Source organism: Ostrea edulis, chromosome 2 (genome assembly GCF_947568905.1).
Source record: "Ostrea edulis chromosome 2, xbOstEdul1.1, whole genome shotgun sequence".
Classification (NCBI taxonomy): domain Eukaryota; kingdom Metazoa; phylum Mollusca; class Bivalvia; order Ostreida; family Ostreidae; genus Ostrea; species Ostrea edulis.
This window is the reverse complement of record NC_079165.1, coordinates 54,950,394-54,962,893: the sequence shown is the minus strand read 5'-3', so window position 1 is coordinate 54,962,893 and position 12,500 is coordinate 54,950,394. Positions and strand designations below refer to the sequence as shown.

The 12,500-nt window shown below is 36.3% G+C and overlaps 1 protein-coding gene across 1 annotated transcript in view; it reads left to right on the top strand.

Moving 5' to 3' along the window:
* LOC125679371 (DNA-binding protein SMUBP-2-like) overlaps positions 1 to 12,500 on the top strand; it is a 61,107-nt gene that overhangs the window by 16,828 nt on the left and 31,779 nt on the right. Inside the window, exon 9 of the mRNA XM_048918557.2 lies at positions 11,079 to 11,261. Coding sequence (XP_048774514.1) covers positions 11,079 to 11,261 — 183 coding nt within the window. The remainder of the gene's footprint in view (positions 1 to 11,078; positions 11,262 to 12,500) is intronic.

Below are 12,500 nucleotides of genomic sequence, written 5' to 3'. Positions count from 1 at the left end.
ATTTGAATTTACTCTTAGCTTTGTTGTGAATTGTCCTTACATTTTTTGGTCCCACTTTGAATCTATTTTTATCTTTATTTCAATATTGCATTTACCTTTTTATACACCCATCAATAGACAGGATATACAGCTTACTCCACTTATATTGAAGTCGCTTATTTTGAAATATCGCTTATTTTGAAGTAAAACAACATCCCCAGTCTCAGTCTCTTATTTTCTTTGCATTAAAATGTTGGTTAAATTGAAATCGCCTTATTGAAATATCACTTATTTTGAAATCAATTATCACTCCAATGAGTAGATAATGTATTGTTTTTATAATGGCTATATTGAAGTCACCTGTGATGGTCATCAAGGTTGGTGGCCTCATAATTACACAGGTAGGTGTCAGTTGATTGGTTTCCCATGGATTACTTTACAATGCTTGTTTTTATAGGAATAAAATACAGTGGGGTATTATACCTCTTTAATAGGATCATTCATAAAATTTGACATCCCCACAAAAAAGGAAAACTTTATCATTAGACACCAAATAAAAATTAGTAACTGCAATAGATATAAGAATTTGAAGTCAAAATCTGAAATAACAATTTTGCTTAACCCCAGTAATTATACCCTCCGCAACAAGTTGTGGGGGGGTATACTGGAATCGGGTTGTCCGTCTGTCTGTCCGTCCGTCTGTAGATGCAATGGTTTCCGGGCTCTAAAGCATTATCCTTTCCACCTACCGTCACCATATCATATATGTGGACTACCCATGGGATGAAGATGTTCCCTATTGATTTTGGGGTCAAAGGTCAAGCACACTGGACATCGAAGTAGCAATATGGTTCCCGGGCTCTAAAGCGTTATCCTTTCCACCTACAGTCACCATATCATACATATGGACTACCCATGGGATGAAGATGTTCCCTATCGATTTTGGGGTCCAAAGGTCAAGTGCACTGGACATTGAAGTAGCAATATGGTTTCCGGGCTCTAAAGCGTTATCCTTTCCACGTGCAGTCACCATATCATATATATGGACTACCCATGGGATGAAGATGTTCCCTATCGATTTTGGGGTCAAAAGGTCAAAGGTCACACGCACTGGACATCGAAGTAGCAATATGGTTCGGTTTGTCATGCCATTTGTTTTTTACACTCAGTTTATACCTATTACCAACACCCTTTGGGAGATTGGGGTAAGCGGGGGGTATTCTTAGTGAGCATTGCTCACAGTACCTCGTTTCAAACAGCTTGCCGCTATCACAGTGCATTAAAAATAGTTTTTGCAAGACTTGATTCACGTCAAAATCTCCAAATAAAGTCTATAACATCTGCCACAGACAACGACAATGTCTTTACAGACAACATGATGCCACTTGCGTATGTCAGTGAACTTCTTTTTTTTTTTTAAACCCTGGTTCTGAAATTCGGATGGTAGACATACATGTGTGTCAAATGTTTTCACGGCGATCGTTTCCAGGAAAGATCTTACTTCCGATATTATATACATGTACATACTGCAAGGGAAATATCGGCGACGAGAGCAAAAACGAAATTCTGGATGAAAATGTGACGTACAATCAACCTCGAAATTGTATGTGTAAATTTTAAAAAAAAAAACCAACAACATGGTTATGTACAGACGTTACCTAAAGTCGATGACGAATTTTTTGTAGACACCGGAAATTGAAATATTCATTCTTGGTCAGCTCAATAAGAAACAAAAGTTAACAAAACTCGCATTGTTTTTGAAAATAAAAATCTTCAGTGGACTAAATTCAATAGATTATCTAAATGTTGTAAATTGTGTAATGTAATAAATTCATATTTCTGCTTTTGTAATCGGAATCAAGATGCCAAAAGAAACCTATGATAATGATCGATATTTCCAATTTTGCTTATTTTGAACTTCGGTTATATTGAAAGAAAAAGATTGGTCCCCTGAATTTCAATATATCCGGAGTAAGCTGTATTATGTTATGGCGCTGTCAGTGCGTCCAGCTGGCTGGCTGTCTGTCCGAGGTCATGTTTTCCAAGCTGTTTTCAGTAACAGATGCATGTACAGCATTGAAATTTGATCACAACTTCTCCCTCAAGAAGCACAAAAGTGAGTTTGCATTTCAGCTGGATTGGTGCACCATGACCTAATTTATGGCTAAAAGTAGGTCAAACAGTTTTCCGGACTTTTTTCATTGCAGATATTGCCATGAAATTTAGTCACAAGCTTCCTCTTGGAGAAATACAAGTTCAGACTGCATTTCAGCTGGATTGGTGCACTTAACTTAAGGGCTAAAAGTAGGTCAAACAGTTTTCCAGATTTTTTTCATTATGGATACAGGTATTGCCCTGAAATGTAGTCACAACCTTCCACTTGAGAAATGCAGAGTAAGTTTGCATTTCAGCTCAATTGTTGCACTTTGACCTACATTAGGGCTAAAAAAAAATAGGTCAAATTGTTTCCTGGACATTTTCTCATTATGGATACAGATATTGCACTGAAATTTTGTCATCTTGGTTTGACAGGTGTACAATGTACTGTTTGTGATATTCTTGTTAGGTCCTATTTTGAATTTTGCACTTAGATTTATTTTGAATTGCCCTTACCTTTTTTCAGGTCCTATTTTTAATAAATTTTTATCTTTATTTCAATGCCTTTCCTTTTTTCTTCCTATTTTTTATTTGCTTTTAAGTTTGTTTGTTTGTTTTGCCCTTACCCTTGACATTTATTCTTTACACATGGTTTTTTGACAGTTGTCATTTTAGGAGTGTGGATTTTTAGCTCACCTGAGCTTTTTGATCACTTGTTGTCTAGCGTCTGTCTGTTTGCCTTTACACCTTACACATTTTCGCCTTCTCTAGAACCACAGGTCTAATTATGTCCCCCGCAAATGAAGTTTGGGCGGGTATACTGGAATCACTTTGTCCGTCTGTCCGTCCGTCCGTCCGTTTGTCCATAGACGCAATTTGTCCGAAGTTTATTTCTAATACCGCTGGACATATTTCATTCAAACTTTATGCACATCTTCTATATATTATGTAGTTGTGCATCTCCTATTTTCATTGAAATATTTTAACAGTTATAGAAGTTACGCATTTTCTTTTTATTTTGGGGGTTGTGCACTTTGTCCAGAGTTTAATTCTAATACCGTTGAACAGATTTGATTCAAACTTTATTCTCATCTTATATATATAATGTAGTTGTGCATCTTCTATTTTCATTGAAATATTTTAACAGTTATGGAAGTTACGGACATTTTCTGGTTTGGTTGTACTTGTAGTAATAGACACAATTTGTCCAGAGTTTATTTCTAATGACAAAGTAAAGTTGGCATAACATAATGATCTTTAACAAAGTGAATATAAACTAAAGACTAGAAGAGTTGACCAGGGATTTGCAATCATACAGCCCAAAATGTGCCAAATAGTATTCATTGTTTATATTAAGCATATTTTTAATATTTCCATGTACTGCTGTACTGTAGAATATACACTTCTGCATTCACATTGATTGCCCTGTAGATAATGTGAAAATATCCAATGTGCTTGCATTAAATATTTCCCATCATTTTATATGCCCCGCGGAGGGTATTAGTCCCATTAGGACAGTTCTAGTTTCAACTAAATTTGCCATTAAGCATCCTTGGGTAAAGGGAATTCAAATTTGTTCAAATGATAAAGTCACACCCTTTTGAATGGGGACATAATTAGGAAACAATGAAACTAAGGTAGCATCTTTTAAAACTCTTATTAAGAACCACTGGACCAGAAAAGACAAAACTTATGTGAAATGTTCATTAATTCAAATGTGTATAAATCATGCTCCCAAGGGGTAGAATGGAGCAACAAAAGGGGTAGAATGGAGCAACAAAAGGGGTTCAAAGATTTACATTGAGATGTATAGGTTGTTTGTTTTATGTTCTGTTGAGAATTTTTCACTCACATTGAGACGTTACCAGCTGTTGGTGAAGTATAACAAATTTTAGACTTATGCTTAGCACCCAGGGCTGCAACAGTGCGGATTCCCTGTACAGGACATGTGTTGGTAAATGCACCAAAATTTCAATATGGGTGGAAAATGGTAAGATGGAAAATTTGCAGATTTTTTTTATCTATATTTTGTTAGCTGTGAAGTATATGATTCCAGTGTACTGTGTGTAGTCATTTGCAAGAGTTCAAAATGTATTTTAAAGAATAAATGAAAACAATTCATATTTAATACAATCATCTTAAAACAAAATTCTGTGCCAAAAAGTCAACAAATATTTTGGAGTATGATCTGATATTTTTCAGGTGTATGTAGGTATTTATTAATGCACATTGAAATACATTATTTTAAAGAAAATTCTTAAATTCTCGTAATATTTAATTATTTTGTACATTATTTACATTAAAATTGTTAATTCTCCAATGAGGATCTCATCAGCTGCTGAACATCCATATAAAATATACTAACTACACCAAATTGATCATAAAGTGTTAACTGACTACACCGGGTGTACAATGATGTAGACAGATCAAGTGTTAACTGACTACACCGGGTGTACAATGATGTAGACAAATCAAGTGTTAACTGACTACACCGGGTGTACAACGATGTAGACAAATCAAGTGTTAACTGACTACACCGGGTGTACAACAATGTAGACAAATCAAGTGTTAACTGACTACACCGGGTGTACAACGATGTAGACAGATCAAGTGTTAACTGACTACACCGGGTGTACAATGATGTAGACAGATCAAGTGTTAACTGACTACACCGGGTGTACAATGATGTAGACAGATCAAGTGTTAACTGACTACACCGGGTGTACAATGATGTAGACAGATCAAGTGTTAACTGACTACACCGGGTGTACAATGATGTAGACAAATCAAGTGTTAACTGACTACACCAGGTGTACAACAATGTAGACAAATCAAGTGTTAACTGACTACACCGGGTGTACAATGATGTAGACAGATCAAGTGTTAACTGACTACACCGGGTGTACAATGATGTAGACAGATCAAGTGTTAACTGACTACACCGGGTGTACAATGATGTAGACAGATCAAGTGTTAACTGACTACACCGGGTGTACAATGATGTAGACAGATCAAGTGTTAACTGACTACACCGGGTGTACAATGATGTAGACAAATCAAGTGTTAACTGACTACACCAGGTGTACAATGATGTAGACAAATCAAGTGTTAACTGACTACACCGGGTGTACAACGATGTAGACAAATCAAGTGTTAACTGACTACACCGGGTGTACAACGATGTAGACAAATCAAGTGTTAACTGACTACACCGGGTGTACAACGATGTAGACAAATCAAGTGTTAACTGACTACACCGGGTGTACAACGATGTAGACAAATCAAGTGTTAACTGACTACACTTGGTGTACAACGATGTAGACAAATCAAGTGTTAATTGACTACACCGGGTGTACAACAATGTAGACAAATCAAGTGCACCCTTTGTGTTTCACTTTCATTTTCAACGATGCTCTGCCCATAGTTACTCTTCCTGTCGTGCTCTCTAATGTACTGGTGGCATGTTGAAAGTCAACTGAGTTTAGTATATTTTTTGCTTTAAAAATAAATAAACAAAAATATAAGAATAAGTTTGGATTTGTTATTAGCTACCTTTTCGATTGAATTTAATGAAATTGATAGATAATATACAGTTTATTATTTCTACCGATTCCCGTTGTTGGTATCGTATGTGTTTACACTGACAATGTCGTTATGCGATGTTGAGGCAAAAGTGCAGATAAAAGTAAATAAAAGAAATTAAAAAACAGAGCATGTTGCAATGCAGGATCGCAATGAAGACTTGCTTCATGCTAATTTGTATAATCCTGGATGAATAAAGGCTATTATCAAATGAAGGAAAAACAATATGTGCAACAATCATAAGGAATACAACACAAGTCATTTGATATGATAGACCTGTTTTATTCTGAAAATTATCTCAAATTTCATTCTCTAGAAATACATACTGATGACAATAGTTTTGTAATTTAGTTACTCAATACAGAGTATATTATTTTTGGCACTGAGAGATATAAGAAATACATATAACATAAATGAGGTCAGGTCTAGTGATGTTAGGGTCAAGTCTAGTGGTGTTAGGGTCAAGTCTAGTGGTGTTAGGGTCAAGTCTAGTGGTGTTAGAGTCAAGTCTAGTGGTGTTAGAGTCAGGTCTAGTGATGTTAGGGTCAAGTCTAGTGATGTTAGGGTCAAGTCTAGTGGTGTTAGGGTCAAGTCTGGTGGTGTTAGGGTCAAATCTAGTGGTGTTAGGGTCAAGTCTAGTGGTGTTAGGGTCAAGTCTAGTGGTGTTAGAGTCAGGTCTAGTGATGTTAGGGTCAAGTCTAGTGGTGTTAGGGTCAAGTCTAGTGATGTTAGGGTCAAGTCTAGTGGTGTTAGGGTCAAGTCTAGTGGTGTTAGGGTCAAGTCTAGTGGTGTTAGGGTCAAATCTAGTGGTGTTAGGGTCAAGTCTAGTGGTGTTAGGGTCAAGTCTAGTGGTGTTAGAGTCAGGTCTAGTGATGTTAGGGTCAAGTCTAGTGATGTTAGGGTCAAGTCTAGTGGTGTTAGGGTCAAGTCTAGTGGTGTTAGGGTCAAGTCTAGTGGTGTTAGGGTCAAGTCTAGTGGTGTTAGGGTCAAGTCTAGTGGTGTTAGGGTCAAATCTAGTGGTGTTAGAGTCAGGTCTAGTGATGTTAGGGTCAAGTCTAGTGGTGTTAGGGTCAAGTTTAGTGGTGTTAGGGTCAAATCTAGTGGTGTTAGAGTCAGGTCTAGTGATGTTAGGGTCAAGTCTAGTGGTGTTAGGGTCAAATCTAGTGGTGTTAGAGTCAGGTCTAGTGATGTTAGGGTCAAGTCTAGTGGTGTTAGGGTCAAATCTAGTGGTGTTAGGGTCAAGTCTAGTGGTGTTAGGGTCAAGTCTAGTGATGTTAGGGTCAAGTCTAGTGGTGTTAGGGTCAAGTCTAGTGGTGTTAGGGTGAAGTCTAGTGGTGTTAGGGTCAAGTCTAGTGATGTTAGGTCAAGTCTAGTGGTGTTAGGGTCAAGTCTAGTGGTGTTAGGGTCAAGTCTAGTGATGTTAGGGTCAGGTCTAGTGATGTTAGGGTCAGGTCTAGTGATGTTAGGGTCAAGTCTAGTGGTGTTAGGGTCAAGTCTAGTGGTGTTAGGGTCAAGTCTAGTGATGTTAGGGTCAGGTCTAGTGATGTTGAGGTCAGGTCTAGTGATGTTAGGGTCAAGTCTAGTGGTGTTAGAGTCAGGTCTAGTGATGTTGAGGTCAGGTCTAGTGATGTTAGGGTCAGGTTTAGTAAAATTGTAAGCTACTGGTCAAGTTCTTTTTTATGTTAATGTTGAGCCCTGCCTATATTTATGTCTTAGGTTTGACACAGCCATGATACAAGCAGGGCTTGAACTTCCAACCTTCCGGTTATGAGGCAAAGATGTATAAGAATTTTCAAATCTTCTTCTCAAGAACAGGAAGGCCTTGATTAGTCATATGTGCAAGCTTCCTCAGAAAGTGCAAATTCAAGTTTGTTCATTTGTGGTCCGTGGGGGCACAAATTCAATAGCAGATTCGTTTTTCATATGAATATTTAGTATAAAGTCTTTACAATTTTTCTTCTTATGAATAGCTAGGTCATGAATATTCATGATAGTAGGCAAGCATCATCAGGTAGAGCAGATTCATAGTTTTTGAAATCAATGACCCTGGGAGTCGGATGGGGTCACAACCGGGGATTAAAGTTTTACATGGGGATGTAGAAGAAGAATCTTCATCTCAAGAACAGGGTCATGATTATTAGTCCCCTACCGACAAAGTTGAAGGGGACTTTAGGTTTGCACTCCATTCATCTGTCTGCCTGTCTCTCTGTCCATCAGATAAGTTTTCTGCACTTTTTTCTCTGTTCTTGCAGATATTCATTTGATATTTGGGACATTGCTTTGCAATAACAAGTTATAGTTATAGATCAAGTCTGAATTTCGTCTCTGTCCGTTGATTTTTCAAAAGTTTTACATGCAAACATATATTAAGGAAAATCTTTAATACAACCTATCATTGGGTCAAATGCTGTCTGACATGTTTCATACTGATTGTTAGACCGTTCTTGTCACACTGGTTTTGACTATGGATAACTCCGTTTACCTGATCAGGATATAAGGCTCACGGCGGATGTGACCAGTCGACAGGGGATGCTTACTCCTCCTAGGCACCTGATCCCACCTCTGGTGTGTCATTGCCCAACTCTCTATTTTGTATTGCTTATAGGAGTTATGAGATTGATCACTGTTTGTCATCTTCACTTTTCATAAGGAAAATCTTTAAAAATCTTCTTTAAAAAATCACTGGGCCAAGAAAGTTTACATTTACACGAAAGCATCCTGACATCGTGCAGATTTAAGTTTGTTAAAACCATGGCCCCCGGAGGTAGGATCAAAGTTTTACATACAAATATATAGGGAAAATCAGTAAAAATCTTCTTCTGAAGAATCATTGAGCCAGAAAAGTTTACATTTACATGAAAGCTTTCTGACATAGTGCAGATTCAAGTTTGTTCAAATCATGTTCCCCAGGGGTAGGATGGGGCCACAATAGGGACCAAAGTTTTACATGCAAATATCTATGGAAAATCATTAGGTATGGGCCAAGGTGATTCAGGTGAGTGATGTGGCCTATGGGCCTCTTGTTTGTTGTACTTGCAGATATTCATTTGATATTTGTTACATTGCTTTGCCATAACAAGTTATAGATCAAGTTTGAATTTCGTTTTTGGTTCATTGATTTTCCACTACGTTATGGCCCTTGGACTTAGAAAAATAGTATGAGTTATCAATTTTCCGGACTTTTTTTTGTTTGGTTGTGCTTGCAGATATTCATTTGATATTTGGTACATTGCTTTGCCATAACAAGTTACATATCACGTTCGAATTTTGTCTTGATCCATTGATTTTTCACTTAGTTATGGCCCTTGGACTTGCATGAATTATTAGTTTACATCCAAATTTCTTATTTCTTTAGATAAGAGTACTACATTAATTTAAATTTCTAGCATGGTAATGTAACAGGTTTGTCGATCCCTTCAAGTAATAACAGGAACACCTGTTTGGGTTCTCGACAAGACGTTTATTCAGGAGTTACCAATGCATGAATTGTCCATTGACGAAACCCTTTAACAACAATGTTTAACAATTTTAAGTAATATGCTATATAAAACATGAATACTATAATTTCACATAAATACTGATGTACAACCAATATACGATTATAGCATTACATGGGTGATCTATATCAAGGGAGATAACTCTATACATGTATACATCACATATTAAATCTCCCAAGTCCTATAGACTTTAACTTCATCATATTAAAACTTTACAATAATTATCATTATAATATGTATTAACATTATTAGTTATTGAATTAAATAAAAACCATGGTGAGCATACCATTCTATGGGAATAGGCTTGAGTGAACAATATTTACAGATGACACCAAACTGGTCTGATCTATAAATTAATTATGATATCTACAATATCTTGTAAGTCATAAAACATACTTTTGCTTTAAAATGATATCACAGTGAGACAAATCATATACATTACTATCACAGATATTTATACTATCTAAGTCTCACTCTCACTGATCATTTATTCCAGGAATGTGGCAACAAAAGGAATTTTATGCAAAATTACAGATTTAACATTTAGTAAAGGAATTATAGAATAGATTAGCATTAGTAATAAATTATTAACTTACCATTCAAGAGGAAAAATGTCGGTCTATGTCTAATTGTCAAAATATGTCAGATCTACTGAAATCAACTCTCTTCCTCAAAAACTAAATAAAGACTGACCACAAAGAACAGAACTCTTGGAGGAAAAATCTCCAAGGCCAATCCAATGACATAAGACAAACTAAAACACCAATGAAATTACAAGACACAAGGGACATTTGGCCAAAATATAATTATGTACCCCAAGCCATTACACTGGGAAAGTGACCATATTTTATGCTTGACTGCATGTTTAAATTACATTACCTTGCATAAGCATTTTATTCATGTGTGTAAAAAAAAAATGAAGTGATTCTTTATACATATACATGTATAATATGAGTCTGTCACAGTATCCTGGTTCTTTACCATAACGTACTGAATATTGTTATGGTACAGTAATTTTTGCAACCAGTAGGGGACTATGTATTGCCATGCAATACTCTCAGAATGGTATGCAAGCATCCTAGATAGAGCAGATTCAAGTTTGTTCAAACCATGGTCACTGGGGTGGCAGGGGCCACAATAGGAGAACAAAGTTTTATATGGGAATTTATAGGGGGAAATCTTTAAAAATCTTCTCAAGAACAGGGTCATAATTATTCCTATTAATATTTAAGCATCCTAAGGCAGAGCAGATTCAAGTTTGTTCAAACCATGATCACTGGGGGTAAAGTGTAGCCATGATAGGAGAACATCTTCTGATGAATACCAGCAGGGTTATGGTTTTATTATCATCATTATGCAAGCATCCTCAGGTACTGCAGATTGAATTTTTTTTCAAATTATGGCCTGTAATAAATAGAATGGGGTCTCCATAGGGGAGTTTTACATTGGAATATATGTAATCATGAAATTTTTTTTATCAAGGACCACTGACTAGATATATTAATTTGGAAGCATGTCAATTTAGTGCAGATTTATAATTTACTAGGGTTGGCTTAATTAGGGAATCAAAGTTTTACATGTCTGAGGAAATTTAAAAAAAATATTTTCAAGAGTAGCAGGGCCACACTAAATCATGTCAATATTCAGATGTTCTGAGCTAGGCCTTGTTAGTCATATTGATTTTGAGGCATCATCATGTTCTGTGGATTCAAGTTCAGTTAAGTCACAACCCCATGCAGCCAGGTAGGGGTCATAATATGGGGTCAAAATTTGTCATTGGATGAAGAAAGGGAAAAGATCTTATAAAAATGTTCTGCTGAAAAACAGCAGGGCAAAGGTGACTCAGGTGTGCATTGTGGACCATGAACTTCTTAAGTTTTTTTATTTTATTCTTTTTTACAACCATCCGACTTAAATTGGTAGAGCTGCCAGTGCTGGCCTTGAGAGGACCTTAATGGAGAGAGTCCTTGACCTTTATGATGGAAAGGTCATGAGGATGCTGACCACCCAGTACAGAATGCATCAGCTAATCATGCAGTGGTCATCTGAGCGGTTGTATGAAGGAAAATTGATAGCACATTCCTCGGTAGCTGGTCATCTCCTAAGGTAATATTGTATTGAGTAGTTAACAGCACATAAATACATCATTAGATATGAAATATTTCAATGAAAATTTAACTCGGAATCAAAAAGGAAACGAAACTATATATGTAGGAGAAGAAAATTGGCGTACGGTCTTTTATTTAGAAATAAATTTCATTTTTCATGAGTGCTATCTGGGTTTTTTTTTTTGGTTTTTAGCTCTTCTGAGTCGAAGGCTCAAAGAGCTAATCATATGGCCATATGTCTGGCGTACGGTGTGTGTCAACTTTTTGGAAAAAGGGCTATATCTCAAGAACCCCTTGGCCAATTTTTGTCAAATTTGTCACAGGGTATCCTTGGCCCAAGGGCTTTCATTTGTTTTAAAACTAGGGTTGTGACCCTTTAACAAGGGGAGATAATTAGAAAAATGCAAACAAAAGTAGTGGTTGCTAAAAAATCTTCTTCTCAAGAACCACTGGGAAAATTATCACCAAACTTATGCATAAGGATGAGGATAGGTTGTAGATAAAAAAAAAATGTACAAGGCATCATCCTGGGGCAAAGGGTTTGGTCTCAAGGTCACTTCAAAGTTGACCTTAAATTTTGTTTTGTTAAAACTTTGATATTTTGCTAAGTATAAGGACTAGGATCATCAAATTTTGTCAGTTGATGCATCTTAGGACCTAATTTCATGTTGTCTCAAAAGTAGGTCATAGTGACGTACTTTTTGAATTTTGCAAGTAATTATTATTAAATGGATTTTGATGCATATCTTGGACACTTTTGAGCCTATGAGCATCAAAAGTTGTCAGTTGATGGATCATGGGGCCTTGAACTGCGTCATGTGAAAAGTATGTCACTATGACCTACTTTCTGAATTTTATGGCTAATCATTTATGAATAATTTCAGATTGTTATTTCAGATACCAAGAGGTTTAGAATCATCAAACCTTGTAAGTTGATGCGTCTAGAGGCCTCGAAACATATTTATAAAAAAAAAAGTAGGTCACAGTGACCTACTTTTTGAATTTTGCAGACATTCAAATTTCACATTTTCAATTTTAGATGCATATTTTGGACACTATGAAAGCTAGGATCATCAAACTTTGTCAGTTGATGGGTCTTGAGTCTTCAGAGTGTGTCGATCAAAAAGTAGGTCACTGTGACCTACTTTTGAAATTTGACGTATATATCTGAATATTTCAGATACTATTTGACTTCAATTATCAAACTTTGCCAGTTGGTGCATCTTGAGTCTTTGGA